Genomic DNA, 16,587 nt, shown 5'->3' with positions numbered 1-16,587 from the left:
GTAAGCTAGGGCATCTCTAAAGTCCCTTTGAATTCAAATTCCTTGATAAGGACTACAACAAGTGGGCAAAAGTGAGGATTCAATCCAGTCTACCTATTTCCTATTTCCCCTTGCTATAGCAGAACATCTGGAGAGATGGGGACTCAAATCTTCAACCTGGCTAAGGATACTGTATCTCCCTTTGATCTGTACTTATCTTTCTCTTGTTAATTCAAGGAGAACAAAATATTTAAGTATTTATCTCAATTATTAATTTTCTGAGATTCTGCGTGGAGACTAAATCAGTTGTGTTTGTCTTTGCAGCTTGAAAGTTTTTCTGGCAGTACCGGCTCCAGCCAGGATCACTCTCTCTACTCTGGACACCCATCTCTTCCACTAAGTGGTGCTATTGCTGCTTTCGCCTCAGAGATTGAAAACAACAAGGGGACTATGGTAGAGACTACCCTGAAGGAACCTCAGGGCAACCTCTACCAATGGGGTCCCCTCCCTGGGATACCCAAAGACAACAGTCCTCTCAGAGAGAAGTTTGGAAGTTTTCTGTCCCACAAGGAGAAATTAGATATGAAGGCTGAAGGACCTGAGCGACACACAGACTTCTTGCTGCCCCATGAGAGAGCTAGCCAGGATGGCAGTGGTTTTTCCCGCATTCTGAGCATGTTGGCAGATTCTACCAGTACACAGGAGAAAAGGCGACGTAGCTTCCCTGACATTGAGGATGAGGAGAAATTTCTCTATGGGGACGAAGAAGAGGATTTAAAGGTAGACTCTCCACCAAAGCCTCTTGGGGGCTCTGAGAATGAAGTTATGAGGCAGAAGGCAAGCTCCCTGCCCTCTTCAGCCCCAGCCGTAAAGCTAGAATCAATAGAAGAGACCAATCCGGAATATGCCAAGATTCATGACTTGCTCAAGACCATAGGGCTGGATATTGGAGTGGCAGAGATTAGTAAACTGGCTGCTCGCACCCAGGAACGACTTCATGGCAAGAAACCATCACGTTCCTCTGCTGACCGCCGTTCCTCAGTTGACCGGCACTTTTCAGCAGACCGCTCTTCCTCAGTTGAACGCCGTTTCTCAGCTGATCGGCGCTCCTCAGATCCTCATAGACTGGAGAGCAGGGAGGCACACCATAGCAATACCCACTCCCCAGAGGTGTCCCATCCACACCCAGTCTCCCCTGTGGATCCTTACCTGCTCACAAAAAATAGCCCCCCATTCCTAAAATCTGACCATCCAGTGGGTCATATTGCAGGACCAGAGGTGGTTGGCAGTGGGTTTCAGTCATCTGTTGCAGTCAGGTGCATGTTGCCATCAGCCCCATCTGCCCCAATTAGACTTCCACACCCTGCTTCTTTATCTCAGTTTCATATGCCAAGGACCTCTCAGTTTGCTGCAGCTCGGATACCTCCAAATTACCAGGGATCTGCCATACCCTCTGCTTCCTTTGATGCCTATAGGCACTACATGGCATATGCAGCCTCAAGGTGGCCCATGTACCCCACCTCTCAACCAGCAAACCACCCTCTGCCTGAACCACATAGAGTAATGCCAGTTAGCAAACAAGCTACTCGTAGCCGTCCCAATCTACGTGTGATCCCCACTGTGACTCCTGATGAGCCCAAGCAGGATGAGTCAGTGCTAGGCTCAATTCCTACTGCCCAAGTGCCTGTCCAGGTGTCCATCCCGTCACTTATAAGGTATAATCCGGAGAAGATCTCTGATGAGAAGAACCGTGCTTCCCAGAAGCAGAAGGTGAATATTAGCTTTGGGCATCCTGTGCCCGAAACTTCTGTTTTAACACAAATTTGTATTTGTCTTGTAGAGGGAGCTGAAAATTTGTAAGGCCCCTTTACTTTAAGTTCTTTGGAGGCTGCTTTCATCATCCTAAGTAATGTATAGGCCCCTCTGTTTTTCTCATGTTTTCTCCTTAGGACTAAACTAAAGTCTGGCCCTAGGTCTCACTGTGATTGTTAGACTTCTTTTCTAAGTTTATTTCTCTATCGCAATTATTGGCCTTAGACCACTATAGATAGGAGCTGGAAGCCTTGAAGTCTTCGATATGACCTCTTCAGAGAGTGAGGAACCAAAATTGGGTTGGGTGAAGACAATCACTAAATCTGTGTTTCATCCCAGTGAGTTTTGGATCCTTTTCCTGTAGTGATTATGGGGGTTAAAAGCTAATAACTTTCCCTTTCCTTTTAAGAACCTAGCACTTAAGTCAGGGCTGATAATACACAGGTTTTTCACACTAGCCCATTATAGACAGGCCATATTTGTGTTTTCCATTAGGTTGTAATGCAGTTGAAAGATCATGAGCTTTAGGGCATACATACCTGGGTTTTAAATCCTCATACTGTATGACCTTGAATACTTTACTTTATCTTTCACAGCCTCAGTTTTCTTACTGTAAAACAGATAATGTCATGAGGATTAAAGATGATATATGTAATGTAACTAACACAGTGCCTCACCCATAACATGTGTTAGTTCCCTTCTTGGTGGTTCCCTTTGGGCTCAGAACCACTACCTAATAGTTGATGTCAGTAGTTTTAGGTTAACGTTAATAGTATAATGCTTCCTGCATAAAAATAATGCTTTCTGGGCAATGTAGCTCTGAAAAAGATAATTCTGTTCTGGAACTTGGATTGGAATGAAATATCACCTTCACTATAAAGTCAAAGCCTCTGTGTGCAGGCATTTGAATCCTTACATGCAGATATTATCTAGCATGAGGGCAATAGAAAAGGGAGGATGCTGGAGGCTGAGGGACTCTCTTACCATTTTGTACTTTGTAGGTTATTGAAGAGATGGAAAAACTAAAGAGTGACCGAGAAGCTCGCCAGAAGAAGATGTACTATCTCAGGACCGAGTTGGAGCGGCTTCATAAACAACAAGGTATCAGACACTCCTTTGCGTGACTGCCTTTTGTAGTAACTTGAGTAGGAGACCCAAATGGACAGCTCTGGGGACTCGCACACCAGTTCTGTGACCTGAAACCTCACTTTTTAAGTTTTTTTGACAGACTTACAGAAGAATTATAGTAATAGTGTAAAGAATTCTCAGATATTTTCCACAAGTATTAGCATTTCAGTATATTTACTCTATCCTTTTTTCCTATCTCAATTCCTGTGTATGTGTATAATTTTTCCGGAACTCTCTGAGAGTAAGTTGTAGATATGATGCTCCTTTACTGCTAGGTACTTCAGTGTGTATCTTCTAACAACAAAGAATTCACTTGCATAACCATAGTAGATTTATCAAAATTAGGAAATTGACAGTAATGTAATACTAGTCTACCAGTCTTATTCGTGTTTTACCAGTTGTCCCAATGTCCTAAAGCAAAAGAAAATGCAAGATTATGCATTGCACCGAGTTGTCCTGTTCTTTTAGTCTCTTTTAATCTGTAACAGTTTCTGAATGTATTTCATCACATTGACATTTTAGAAGAGAAGTCACATATTTTGTAGTATATCCTTTCATTTTGATTTGTATGATGTTTCCTTATGATTAAATTCAGGTTATGCATTTTTGGCAGGAACATCACAGAAGTGATGCTGAGTTCATATCAGGTGTTGATTTGTCCCATTACTGGTGATGTCAACTTTGATCATTTGGTTAAGGTGGTGTCTGCTGGGTTTTTCCACTGTAAAGTTTCTCTTTTACCCTTTTTAATTAGTAAGTATCTTATAGGGGAAATACCTTGAGACTATGTAAATATTCAGTGACTCCTCAAACTTTCACACTAGTTTTAGTATTCATTGATTATTCTTGCCTGCATCAGTTATTATGGTGGTTTTTAAATAGAGGTTTTCTAATTTCATCATTGCTTCTAACTTTATTAGTTGACTTTCTAGTAAGGAAGAGCTTCCCACCCACCTCTCCTTCTCCATGTATTTATCCATTTTTATTAGTGTGAACTCATGGATGTTTTACTATCATTGTTTATTTTCATGCTCAGTGCCCCAGATTTGGCCAGTGGGAGCCCCTTTAAGTAGACTCCTGTGTCCTTTTGATATATCCCCATCATTTTTTGAGTACTTCCTTACTTTTCGGTACAAAAAGATGTTCCATGATGCCTCTTTTTTTTCCATGCCTTTTTTTTTCTCCACCAATCCCCCCAGTACATATTTGTATATTTTAGTTGTGGGTCCTTCTAGTTGTGGCATGTGGGACACCGCCTCAACATCGCCTAATGAGCAGTGCCATGTCCACATCCAGGATCCGAACCCTCGGCCGCCAAAGTGGAGCACAAGAACTTAACCACTCGGTCACAGGCCTGGCCCTCTTATTTATTTATTTATTTTTTGAGGAAGATTAGCCCTGAGCTAACTACTGCTAATCCTCCTCTTTTTGCTGAGGAATACTGGCCCTGAGCTAACATTCATGCCCATCTTCCTCTACTTTATACGTGGGACACCTACCACAGCATGGCTTTTGCCAAAGCAGTGCCATGTCTACACCCGGGATCTGAACCGGCAAACCCCGGGCCACCGAGAAGCGGAATGGGTGAACTTAACTGCCGCACCCCTGGGCCTGCCCCCCATGATGCCTCTTTTGATTCCATCTGTTCATCTGTGCTTTTAGTTATTCATATACACACTGAGGAAAGAACATAACAAGGCTTCTAAACGCTACAGCATGGAGATAGCATGGAAGAATAGTGTGGGAGAAGATATAATTTCTTCTGTTTGGGTTTGGTCTGTTTAGGGATGAGAAACTTAGTTATTAATCCTGTGAGGATTAATTCTTGAGGACCTGCAGCTTAGGAGATAACACTAGGTGAGACTGAGGTAAAAAACCTGAAACTCAGCATAGGCGTTGATGAAGGGTCCTTAAATCAGATAAAGTCAAATATGTGATTGAATTTTTTTTGCCCTCTGAATAATTCTTTGGTTCTCTGAAGAGACAGCTACTGAATTCATAGTTACAACATTTATTAATCTTTTTGGAGGACACATGTACACAAACTTGTATATACCATTTTGGGGATTCATGGAGCCCCTGAAGCCTGTCCGTAGACCCTTAGCTAATAACCCCTGCATAAGAGATAATGTCATCACTCATCCTTTACCTCCATAGGAGCTTCACTTAAACCAGCCCAGGTGGAAGGAGAGTTTCACTTGCTTTTAGAAAGTTTTTTGGGATTAAGATTTTGTGACCATAAAGTCTTGAGAGATTACTGCTTATGACTGAAAATTGGCTTGTCTTAACTTACTTTCCTTGGGTTTCTTTCTGTTGACATTTAACTACTCAGGGGAAATGCTGCGCAAGAAACGAAGGGAGAAGGATGGCCACAAAGACCCACTCCTGGTGGAGGTGAGTCGGCTTCAGGATAACATTGTGAAGGACATGGCAGAACTTCGACAAGAAGCAGAAGAAGCAGAAAAGAAGCAATCTGAACTGGACAAAGTCGCTCAGATCTTGGGAATTAACGTTTTAGATAAATCTCAGAAGTCTTCAAATGACAGTAAAGAGGCTACAGAGAAGCCTGGGAAAGCAGAAAAATCTAAGAGCCCAGAAAAAGTGTCATCCTCCTCAAACTCCTCTTCCAACAGCAAGGTAACAACTCAACTTTTCCATTTCTATTATTTCTTCTATTTCCATGGACTGCTAGAGAAACTTTTTAACTAACCATTTTCTTAGCTTCCTTTTCCAACTTGTTCTTACTCTTGTTAGAGTTATTTTTGTAAAGCATAGATCAGATCATAGTACTCTTCTTCAGAATTTTAGCAGTTCCCCATTGCCCAAAGTAGAATTCCAGATCTTCAGCATTCAGGGCTCTCCATGTTCTTGTTCTAGCATTTACTCCTTAACCCACTCCAGTCTGGCTTCTAATCTTCTTATAACTCGTATGTACCATATTGTGGGTTCATACTTAGCAACAAAGTCACCATGTTGTACAGTCAGTGAGTACATTTCAGTTCTCAGATCAGAATTTGATAGAGGGAACCACTGTCTCCTAAAAAGGCTTTCTTCCCTTGGCTTCTCTCACACTTCCTTTCCTCCTAGAATGCTGGTTGCTGCTGCTTCACCTCCTTTGCTGCCTGTTCTCTTGTACCTGATCTTGAAATATTTTAGTTCTTCAGAGTTCAGTCCTCACCCAGTTCTGCAGAATTCTGCTTTCTCCCTAGGTCTTTTTATCCAGTTCTATGCTGATATTCCATGCTGACAACTTCCAGTTTTATGTTTTAGCTCTGGTGATTCTTCTGAGGTCCAAACCTGAGTGTCCAAAGACTACTCACCATTTCCACTTCATTGTCTCATAGACACCTCAAAATCAATATATCCGAAACTAAAAACTAAAGATTATGCTCAACCTCCCTCTAACATTTTCTTCCTCCAGTGTTACCCATCTCAATTAATGACACCACTGTCCGACAGTTTTCACACCAATAACCTGAAAAGCATTCTTGGTGCTTCCCTCTCCCGACTGCTCCATACCAAATCAGTTACAAAGTCTGCCACTTCTCCCTCTGAAGTAAATCTCAGCTCCATCCGTCTCACCATCTCCACTGCCTTTCAAGTTCAAGCCACCTTCAGTTCTTACTTGTACTGCTGCACTCTTAATCCTTTCTCAACATACAGCCAGTGATCCCCCAAACTCCCTTGCCTACCTCTTCAGCCTCCGTTCATGCCTCTATACTATATATTATAATTTCATTACTGGCCTTTTCATTCCTCAAATGTATCATCCCCTCTAATGTCTTTGCATCTTCTCTTTCCTCTCATTATCATGCAAAACCCATTCTTTCCTTATCCCTTCTTCTAACTAACTCATATTCATCCTTCAGATCACAGCTTAAATTATTTCCCTGACTTCCTTCCTTATTTCCAAACCGTTAAATTGCCTGATATACACTCTGATAATACCTTATAATTTTCCTTCTTAGCATTTATGACAGTTATAATTATATAATTACATATGTTCCTCTAACTAGATTTTAAGGTTCAAGGGATCAGGGACCATATCTGTCTCATTCTTCAATATAGTCCCCACTACATAGCTCAGTGCCTGGCCCACAGTGAGTAGTGCTCAAGAAATATTACACTACAGCTTACACTCCTACCACCTCATAATGTTGGTACTGTTCCATGTATGCAGTATGCTATTTTGTCTTTCTAATTTTGCACTAATAATCCTCTTAGCCTGGAATAATCTTTCTCCCAATCCTACTCATCCACTAAGGGCCAACTTGAATACCACCTCTTGCACAAAGAATTCCTGAATTCCACCCAGATTTAGTCAACCCTTCTTTAGCACTCCCATAATATGTTACTTTGTTTCTTTATAAGATTTATTTCATTCTGTCTTATTTAAAACATGATTAAGATTGTCTGTCTCATGCCGTCTCTTCCACTAAGTGAGAACTTTTTGAGAATAGACAAGTATAACTTATTTATCTTTGTTTTTCCCACGGCATCCAGTATGTCTAGTACATAGTATTCTCTATCAGCCAAGCTCTAATTTTTCCATTTCTTTCTGGGAGAGTTCTCCTTCTCAACCAGGTAGGACTATTCTTTTATTATACCAGAGTCATTGAGTTCAGAGCCTTAGATGCAAGAAGAGCTTGAAGGTTCTGGCCCTTTGTAGTTGACTTTATATATTGTTTGGCATTCCATTTATGCACCACCCCCATGATAATCCATCATCTTGATTTCAGCAAGTCTTCATGTTCTCTGAAGCTAACATGGATATGTTGCAATTCTGTTTTCATTTCAGCAGTAAGGAATGTTGTGTCTGCAACCTCTCTTTCCTGCCTGTCCTTGGTATTTCTTCTTTTTTTGCCTCTCTTTAAAATGCATAGTTGGTTTGAGGTTTTCTTTCTCCTCCTATTCATTTCATAAAAATAAATATACACACAATTCCATACACCTAGAGACAACTATTCTTAATACTTTGGTGTATATTATTCCAAATACTCTTCTTCTGTTCATTAATTCATTTAATAAAGATTGATCTCCAAGAAAGTGCCAGGCACCATTCTAAATGTAGGAAGTACAGCAGGGAACTATATAGATAAATCCTTATTCTTATGAAATAGGAGAAGATAGACAGTGAAGTGCAGGTTATGTAATGACAAGTGCCTAAAAAAAGAAAACAGGGTAGGGGATATAGGTTAGGGCAAGTCTTTTGGATAAGGTGACATTTGACATTCTAAGCCTATTTACATATCTTTATTGATTATTCAAATCTATTTTGTTACTTTTCTCAGTATATCATGAACATCTTTCCATGTCAATAAATATACTTTTATAGTATGTGTATATATATATATATGTGTATATATATATTTTTTTTTGGTGGGGAAGATTTGCCCTGAGCTAACATCCATTGCCAATCTTCCTCTCCTTTTTTTCGCTTGAGGAAGATTAGCCCTGAGCTAGCATCTGTACCAGTCTTCCTCCACTTTGTATGTGGGATGCCTCCACAGCATGGCTGATGAGTGGAGTAGGTCCACGCCTGGGATCCAAACCCACCAACCCCAGGCTGCCAAAGTGAAGCATGCAGAGCTTTAACCACTTGGCCATGGGGCCAGCCCCTATAATGTAATTTTTAACATCTTATTTTGTTGTTGTTGTGTGGATACCAAAATTTATTTAACCAATCAAATCACCTGTGGTTTGACATGATAATTTCCTTGGGATAAATGTCAAGGAGTGGAATTGCTGAGTCAAAGTCTATAAAGAATTTTGAGGTATGTAATATGTGTTTTTAAATTATCTTCCAGAAATACCAGTTAATACTCACCAGCAGTGTATGCACATGCCCATGCCTTACTGCTGGATATAGTCTCTTTAGTGACTCTTGAATAGGACTCTAGCAGGGAAAGTTTAGCTTTGAAGTCCTAATTGTTTCCCTTTCTCCATCCTATCTTCCTCTCCTCACCACCCAATATTCCAGGTGTCCAGTTCCCTGATCTTGTCTGCTGTAAAACCTCATTCATACTTACCCTCTCTGTGTTTCAAAATTATCTTTTTTCTGTGCCTCACTCCCCAACATTAGCCAAAATTCTCATTTCCTGCATACCTTGTTCCCAGCTTGCTGACAGGTGAATTCATATTAAAATATTTATTATTGATAACTTAATGTTGGGGAGTTGATATGTTTTAAAGGATTCATGTCAACTCGAAGGTGTTAAATTCTAATGGTGGTATTTTAGGTAGGTAGAAATATTTTACCTAGATTCCTTTAAGTCGTCCCGCATAGATGATTGTCTCCTTCACCTCTGTGTAACACCAGCTCTGCTCTCCACTTACGCATAGCAGGATGGGTCTGTGATAAGTGAGTTTGCTATCATCTGTTCTCTGCATTTGCTTAACCTGTCAATTATCTTTTCCATTTTGGTTTTTCTTTCCTCCCTAGTTGTCATTATGATTTTTTTTTTGAGGAAGATTAGCCCTGAGCTAACATCTGCCACCAATCCTCCTCTTTTTGCTGAGGAAGACTGGCCCTGAGCTAACATCCATGCACATCTTCCTCCACTTCATACGTGAGACACCTGCCATACCATGGCTCAACAAGCGGTGCCTAGGTCCGCACCTGGGATCCGAACCAGTGAACCCTGGGCCGCTGAAGCAGAACGTGCGAACTTAACTGCTGCGCCACCAGGCCAGCCCCATCATTATGATTTTTAAATTTAACTAATATATTTAATTGCATAGGTAACACATTCAACAGCTATTAGTATACAATATACAGTAAAAGACTCCTATCCATCCTTGTTCTCTCCTTCTCCTCCCCAGAGGCAGCCAGTATTTCTATAATCTTAAGTATTCTTCTAGCTATCTTAGGATATATAAGTAAATATATTGCTATTATGGTTTATTCCCCATGATGGGATAACACTGTGGGTAAATATGTTGCTATTATGATTTATTCTCCATGATGGAATAACACTGGAGTCTAATTAGTTCTGTTTGAGCCTTGCAGACAGATGTCTCGTGGGATTTTCCCCAGTTTGTGCAGTTTTACGCACTGGAAGTATGGTCATGTGGATCTATTTCTATTATTGTAGTAGGCTACTTGCTTTTTCTGAGAAGACAGATTTAGACTGCCTTGAATTTCTTCTAAGTGCAGGTTTTTGCCCCTCTAGGAATCAAAGATAAACAATGAGAATTCCCGTACTAAAAGCCCCAAGCCTGCCGAGAGCCCCCAGCCAGCTGTTAAGCAATCTGATCAGCCCATTGCTGCCTATGAGTATTATGATGCTGGCAATCACTGGTGCAAGGACTGCAACACCATCTGTGGGACCATGTTTGACTTCTTCACCCATATGCACAATAAGAAACACACACAGGTAGGTATCCTGCCCTCTGTTATTTTCACTCTTGCCCTCTTTCCCCTCAAACTTCTGTACCCACGTCTGCATTACAAAGCTGGAAAAGGAAACATTCTCATATGGGCAGGAGCCCCAATCTGAAGAGCCAAGAGATACCAACAAAGGAGACACCATCCCCAGGGCTCAGTCCAGGGGACCTGCCTGTAACTAAACACCATGACAAGTGTAAGTGAGGCTTCTGCCTCTTGATTCCTTGAGTACCTGATTATTTGTTTCGTTTTATCCATTGCTAGTACTTGTTCTAACATGTGTTTACCTTTTCCACAGGTGATTTCCCTTTAAACAGTTGGCAGAGTGGGTGGGGGTGGGTAGCTGGGGGCTTCTGGTTTCCCCAGGTATGGGGGAAAAAAGAGAGAAAAGTGGGTCATTGAGTTTTTAGTGCTGTTGTGTGAGCACCTCTGCCTCTTGCAAATAGACACTGGATCCCTACAACAGACCTTGGGCTTCAAAGACCCAGAGTGAAGCCAAGCAAGATGCTTTAAAGCGCACTGACAAGATAACTGTTCCTGCAAAAGGTAGGTTTCCTCCATGCCTCCTTTGTGGTTTCCTTACATTCAGCCAAGACAGAGGTGTCCCTGAACTAAGGTGCAGGATAGGGTGAGACATAACTGCCCATTTACAAAGCTGTAAAAATGCCTTGTGTGTGCAAAGCAGTGTACTAGGTCCTGAAGAAATAAAGAGATCTGCAAGACAAGAATGATCTCTACCCATATGGCCAAAAATCTAACAGATGTTAGACATATACATACCACTTTAAAATACAACTTTTTTTGTCACTGGCTTGTGCACCAAAATCTTACTTATTTGAAATCCAGGTAAAAAAGGAACAGTAAAGAGGTACAGTAATTTAACTGCCTTTCAACTCAGAACTACAAAATATTTTTGAATAGTTGTTATTAGGAGGTAAGTTGAGAAGCAGAAAGTTTGTTTTTAACCTTCTCAGTTTCTTACTTTGTAAGTAGCCAATGCTGCTACATGCTTTAGGTCTGTAGAAGATAAGAGTCCCAAGTAATTACTACCATGAGAGATCCTCATACAAATGGTACTGGGCTAACTATTTGGGAGTATAATTTTTAAATCTCCTGAGATGCTTAGTGCTAGTTGGAGTTTGAGGAGAATCAGCAACCAAAATTAGTCTGGCACAGGAAGCTCCTGAATCAACCAGTTAGTGTTCCCAAGAAGTAGAAGTCGTAGAGGTCCTAAGTACAAGCTTTAAGTTGGGAAGATTACACCATTGGGATTCATCTAAATGTTACTTCTGTCTTGAAAGTGGGTAAGGTCCTCTAAACCATTAACCATTTTACTGCAAAAGGGAAGTGGGATTTCCTTTGGTTGCTGTCATTCTGGGTGGAAATGACTTATTTTCTTGACTTTGTTCTACTTCTTCCAGGCTCTGAGTTTCTGATTCCCATCACTGGATATTACTGCCAGCTCTGTGAGGAATTTTTGGGGGATCCAATTTCTGGAGAGCAACATGTGAAGGGTCACCAGCACAATGAGAAATACAAGGTTGGTCTTAGTAGTAGCCTGTGGAATTTCCCACTTTCTACAGTAATCCTTTTGACTTTGTCGAGCAACTTCAGAGTCAGAAAAAGTCATTAACACTTCAAATTCCATATAATCACTAGGAAGTTCTCCTCAGTCCTAGTGAGAGATGCTGACTAACATCCTTGAGGAAGGATATATCCTTGAGGAAGATGACTCTTCTAGGACTTTCTACTACATGAATTCTAACAGTGGCAGGGCCAAGATTTTCTCTCTTATAGTATTTTGATCAGTTGTTGAGCCTTTATCTTTTCTCTTCCCAGAAATATGTGGTTGAAAACCCATTGTATGAGGAGCGGCGGAATCTGGACCGCCAGGCTGGCTTGGCTGTGGTCCTAGAGACAGAACGGCGACGGCAGAGTGAGCTGAAGCGCAAACTTAGTGAGAAACCAAAGGAAGAGAAGAAAGAAAAAAAGACGAAGATTATGAAAGAAGTAAAGGAGGATGACAGGGCCTCTGAGGAATTAGAGGACCAACTCTCTGAGGGTGGGAACTCCCCTGAAAAGGCTGAAAATAAAAGGAAGGCTAGCATCAAGCTCCAATTAAAAGAAGAGGTAAAGAAAGAATCACCAGCATCTTCCTCTTTTGGGAAGTTCAGCTGGAAGAAGCCAGAAAAAGAGGAGGAGAAAAGTTCAGTGGCCCCAAGTATTCCCAAGGAAGAGATTGTGGAAAGCAGTAAGGACAAAGAGGATGGCAGAGCTGAAGCTGGGAAGGCAAAGCCCATCAAAATCAAGCTCTCTGGGAAAACTGTGGTTGCACATACTAGCCCATGGATGCCTGTTGTGACAACTTCAACCCAGACCAAGATCCGACCCAACCTGCCTATCCCATCCACAGTACTCCGCAAGTCAGGTTCAGCCACAGTGAGCAAGCCAGCTCCTCTTAACACCTTTCTATCTATCAAGTCCTCTGGAACCACTGCTAAGCCTCTGCCAGTGGTTAAAGAGTCTTCAGCTGATCTCCTCTTACCTCCCGACATCATCTCCAAAGCATTTGGAGGGGAAGAGGTGATTCTGAAAGGGTCTCCAGAGGAAAAAATGGTGCTGACTGAAAAGAATGAGCCATCCCATATACCTGAACAAATGCTACCCCCTCCTCCACCACCCCCTCCACCACCTCCTCCACCACCCCCAGTTATTCCTCATCCAGCTGCCCCATCTCCTGGTCAAGCAAATGCTATCTTGACTCCAGTGAAATCAAACCTGACTGTTGCTCATGCTCTCAGCCCTGGTTTCCTGGGTCCTAACATTTTGAACCCAGTGTTGCCGGTAGCCATCATGGCCTCAGCACAGCCAGCTGCCATTCCTTCTGATGAGACAGCTCCTGGGGTGAGTGAGAGTGACCGGGACCAGACCCTTTTCTCTGTGTTAGTACGTCCACCACCTCCCCTCTCAAGCGTGTTCAGTGAACAAGCCAAAAAATTGGAAAAGCGAAATTCATGCTTAGCCACAGCCAATGCTAAGGACCTGTATGACATATTCTACAGTAGTGGTGGAAAGGGGGCCCCTGAGACTAAGCTGAGTGGTGGTCCATTGGCCAACGGGGAAAATAGCAACCTCTCTAGAGTCGAAAGTTCAGATACCTCTTCTACTTTGAACAGCAGTGCATCCCAAGAGGAGTTGCCTCCAGATAGAAGTTTGGTCTCTGCTCCTTTAGTCAGCAACCCCGAAAAGCCCATTGCAAAACCTCTGGTGTCTCTAGGGAAGTGGTCAGTTGTAGAACACACAGACTCAAAAAGCGGAGGCAGCAGCTATGGCTTCCTACAGCCTCTGACAAGGTTGTGCCAAAGCAGGCCTTATGAAGCCGTTACCCCAAAGACAGACACTTTGGCTGTATGGACTTCTAGCTCCTTCCAGAGCGATGCTAATAGGGATATGTCTTCAGAAGGAAAAATTGAGCTTGACCTGGGAGAGCCAGGGCCACCAGGGAGAGAGCCAGAGCCACCAGGTGTAGAGCCAGCCCCACAGCTGTCAGATATACATTGTCATACCATGGAATCTCAGAAGTTGGTCGAAACTCATGTTATAGAAACTGGTGACCAGGTTGAAGAAAGCCAAGAGTACCACCAATCTAAGGATTGTGGAGAAAGTGACATAGAGACAAACACTGAACTAAAAGAAAGGAGAGCACAGCTCTCTGAGAGGATGATAGGAGAGGGAACAGGTATCAACGTTGGGCCTAGTAGCAGAGAGGATTCTAATTTCAACCATGGGAGCAGATACACATGGGAGGGAGAAGTAGAACAGCCCAAGTTGCAAATGACGGACAAAACGGCTGAACAGTCTAAGAAATTGATGACCGGAAGTGATACTCAGAGTAAAGTAGTGATCGAATTGAGTGGACCGGCTCTCTCGTCCACAAAGGCAAAAATAGGCTCACTTCCAGCAGAAGTTACATCTTTATGCCAGAACCCACAAGATACACCTGTGAAAGTTTCTGCCTCCGAATTGCTTCTTCAGTCCCCAGCCAGATCAGATATGTGTTTAAAAGATAGTACACAGGAGCAAGGAGTTTCAACTGGTAGTGAAGAGTGGCTAGAAAATTCAGCTCCAGAATCAGCTTCCAGAACTTCTAGGTACAGAAGCCTCAAACTCAAGAGAGAAAGATCAAAAGACTTTCATGGTAAAATGATCTGTGAACTGGCTATTTGGGATGAGAACGAGAAGAAGCCAGAGACCTGTGAGACCCCAGAGAAAACAGAAGCAGAAGCCCTGGAGCCAAGAGATGTCCATCCAGAATTAACAGTGACGATAGAAAGCAAAGCCTTAGAAGACTTTGAAGTCACCAACTTAAAAGTAGAAGAGCTGGCTGCCCTGGGGACCCTAGGGGATATGGGTATTGACTTCTCCAATACTCGGGTAGACCCAGCACGTAGATCCCCAACTGCTCTGTCTCAGAAAGTATGTGAAGAAAATTCTCTGTCACCTATAGGATGTAATTCCTCCACTCTCACTGACTTTGAACCAGTCACGTCCTTTTCTGAGTTTCCATTAGAGTCTCCCAAAACCCTGGTGCTTAACTTTGGAGCAGAGGGTGAACAAAACTCATCTAATCCCAGAAGTGGGAGAGTCACTCCTAACATTTTGAAAAGTGGACTTCCTATAGAAAATGTTGACCTTGGTTTAGGGACCCTAGAGGGAACACACCAGGCCCTTGACCTGTTAGCAGGAGGAATGATGCCTGAGGAAGTAGAAGAAACTTCATTAGAGAAACAAGATTCACTCAGATCAGAATCGGAAACAATTAACCCTGCAGGCCTTGGGCCATCTCATTCCCTTCCAGACCTTGTTGATTTTGTCACACGGACATCAGGAGTTCAAAAAGAAAAGTTATGTTCTCCTCTCCCTGAGCCAGGTGACCCTCCTGGGTGTAGTTCCCTGGAGATGGGACCACTACAGCTGGAAATACCGAATGCATCCACCACAGAGGTAGTAATTCCTCAAGTAGATGAGGACACTGACAACCCTCTGAATTTGGTAAAATCTCTGGCTTCAGGGTCCCCTACAAGGGAGCAGGTCAATGGAGGCAATGTGGTCCCTCAGGAAATATCTGCACAGGAAGCTGCAGTTGATGCTATCCAGGACCACACAGGATCCGGTGTTCGAGACTGAGTATGTATCCAGAGCTACTTGTGGATGAATCAAATTGGCTTCTAGAAATCAGGTGCCCAGATGATCCAGGACTAATGGCTATCTTGTCTGGAACCTACACCAAGAGATGCTGTCAGCATCTTACAGTAAATGTTCATGGAAGCTAAAAAATTTACCTCCTTTCCTTTTTTTCTTTCTCCTTAAGATACCAGACAAATCAATCATAACTTCTATACATATCTGTAAAAAAGTATTTTCTGTTAATTTTTTTTTTTTGCGAATTTATTTTCTCCTACTTTGTCATTAAAATCAGATGTCTATCTGGCTCACCACATAGTGTGCTTTGATTGTATTTTGGCTTTGACTCTGCCATTTCTGGAATGTGGGGGAGGAGGGAAACGGAGAGTTGACTTCTCCAATTGCTGTGTGTATTCCCACCTAATTTCCTGGGCAGCTGTTGGATCTCTGGGAGAGACACCAAAAAACCTGCTGAAATGGAAAACTACTGATGAAGGAAGGCTTGTTCGTCTCTTAGGCTTCTATTTGGATGGGCCTGCCTTAACATTGTTTGAAACGCAGCGTGAGTAGCTCTTTTGTTTACTGTTTACCTCCTCGTGGCATGTCAATCCCCATACTTCCCTCATTCTGTTGCCTTTGCTTGAGATGGTTCTGCTAATCCACAAAGCTGTTTGGAAATGGCCTCAGTAAACATGGAAGAAAATGTAGCAGGCTCACTTTTGGAAGACGACAAATCGGTAAGGCTTATTCATGGCTCAGTGCCAGGAGCAGATACGTTTTTTGGGTCACTTTTATTTTCAAAATGGCCTTTGTTCATTGTATTGTGATCCAGTAACACTTTGTGTTAAATTGTTTAGCAGCTGTTTCTGTTTAGAAGAGGTAGACGACCTGAAACTTGTTTTGGGATTGGACTGATTCTCTGTTCCTCAACCCATATGTATTCCTTCCTCTACCTCTCCCTTTCCCAAGTTATTTCCACTATAGTGTGATGTTTTGGGTTGTACATTTTGTTCAAAAGATTAAAGAATGAGTTGGCTTGGACAAGTTTAACTTTATTTTTAATGTGTTAATTACTTGGAATAAATGCATTAATCTCA

At 42.3% G+C, this 16,587-nt stretch overlaps 1 protein-coding gene across 2 annotated transcripts in view; it reads left to right on the top strand.

The window, feature by feature from the left end:
• ZNF318 (zinc finger protein 318) overlaps window positions 1–16,587 on the top strand; it is a 27,549-nt gene extending 10,962 nt beyond the window's left edge. For both annotated transcript variants that reach the window (XM_008515822.2, XM_070584652.1), the window contains exons 4-10: window positions 304–1,749; window positions 2,793–2,892; window positions 5,252–5,556; window positions 10,092–10,295; window positions 10,753–10,852; window positions 11,728–11,846; window positions 12,146–16,587. In XM_008515822.2, coding sequence (XP_008514044.2) covers window positions 304–1,749; window positions 2,793–2,892; window positions 5,252–5,556; window positions 10,092–10,295; window positions 10,753–10,852; window positions 11,728–11,846; window positions 12,146–15,493 — 5,622 coding nt within the window. In that variant the 3' untranslated portion in view covers window positions 15,494–16,587. The remainder of the gene's footprint in view (window positions 1–303; window positions 1,750–2,792; window positions 2,893–5,251; window positions 5,557–10,091; window positions 10,296–10,752; window positions 10,853–11,727; window positions 11,847–12,145) is intronic.

The sequence above is a fragment of the Equus przewalskii genome, chromosome 19, assembly GCF_037783145.1.
Source record: "Equus przewalskii isolate Varuska chromosome 19, EquPr2, whole genome shotgun sequence".
Classification (NCBI taxonomy): Eukaryota; Metazoa; Chordata; class Mammalia; order Perissodactyla; family Equidae; genus Equus; species Equus przewalskii.
This window is presented reverse-complemented; position numbering and strand designations above follow the sequence as displayed.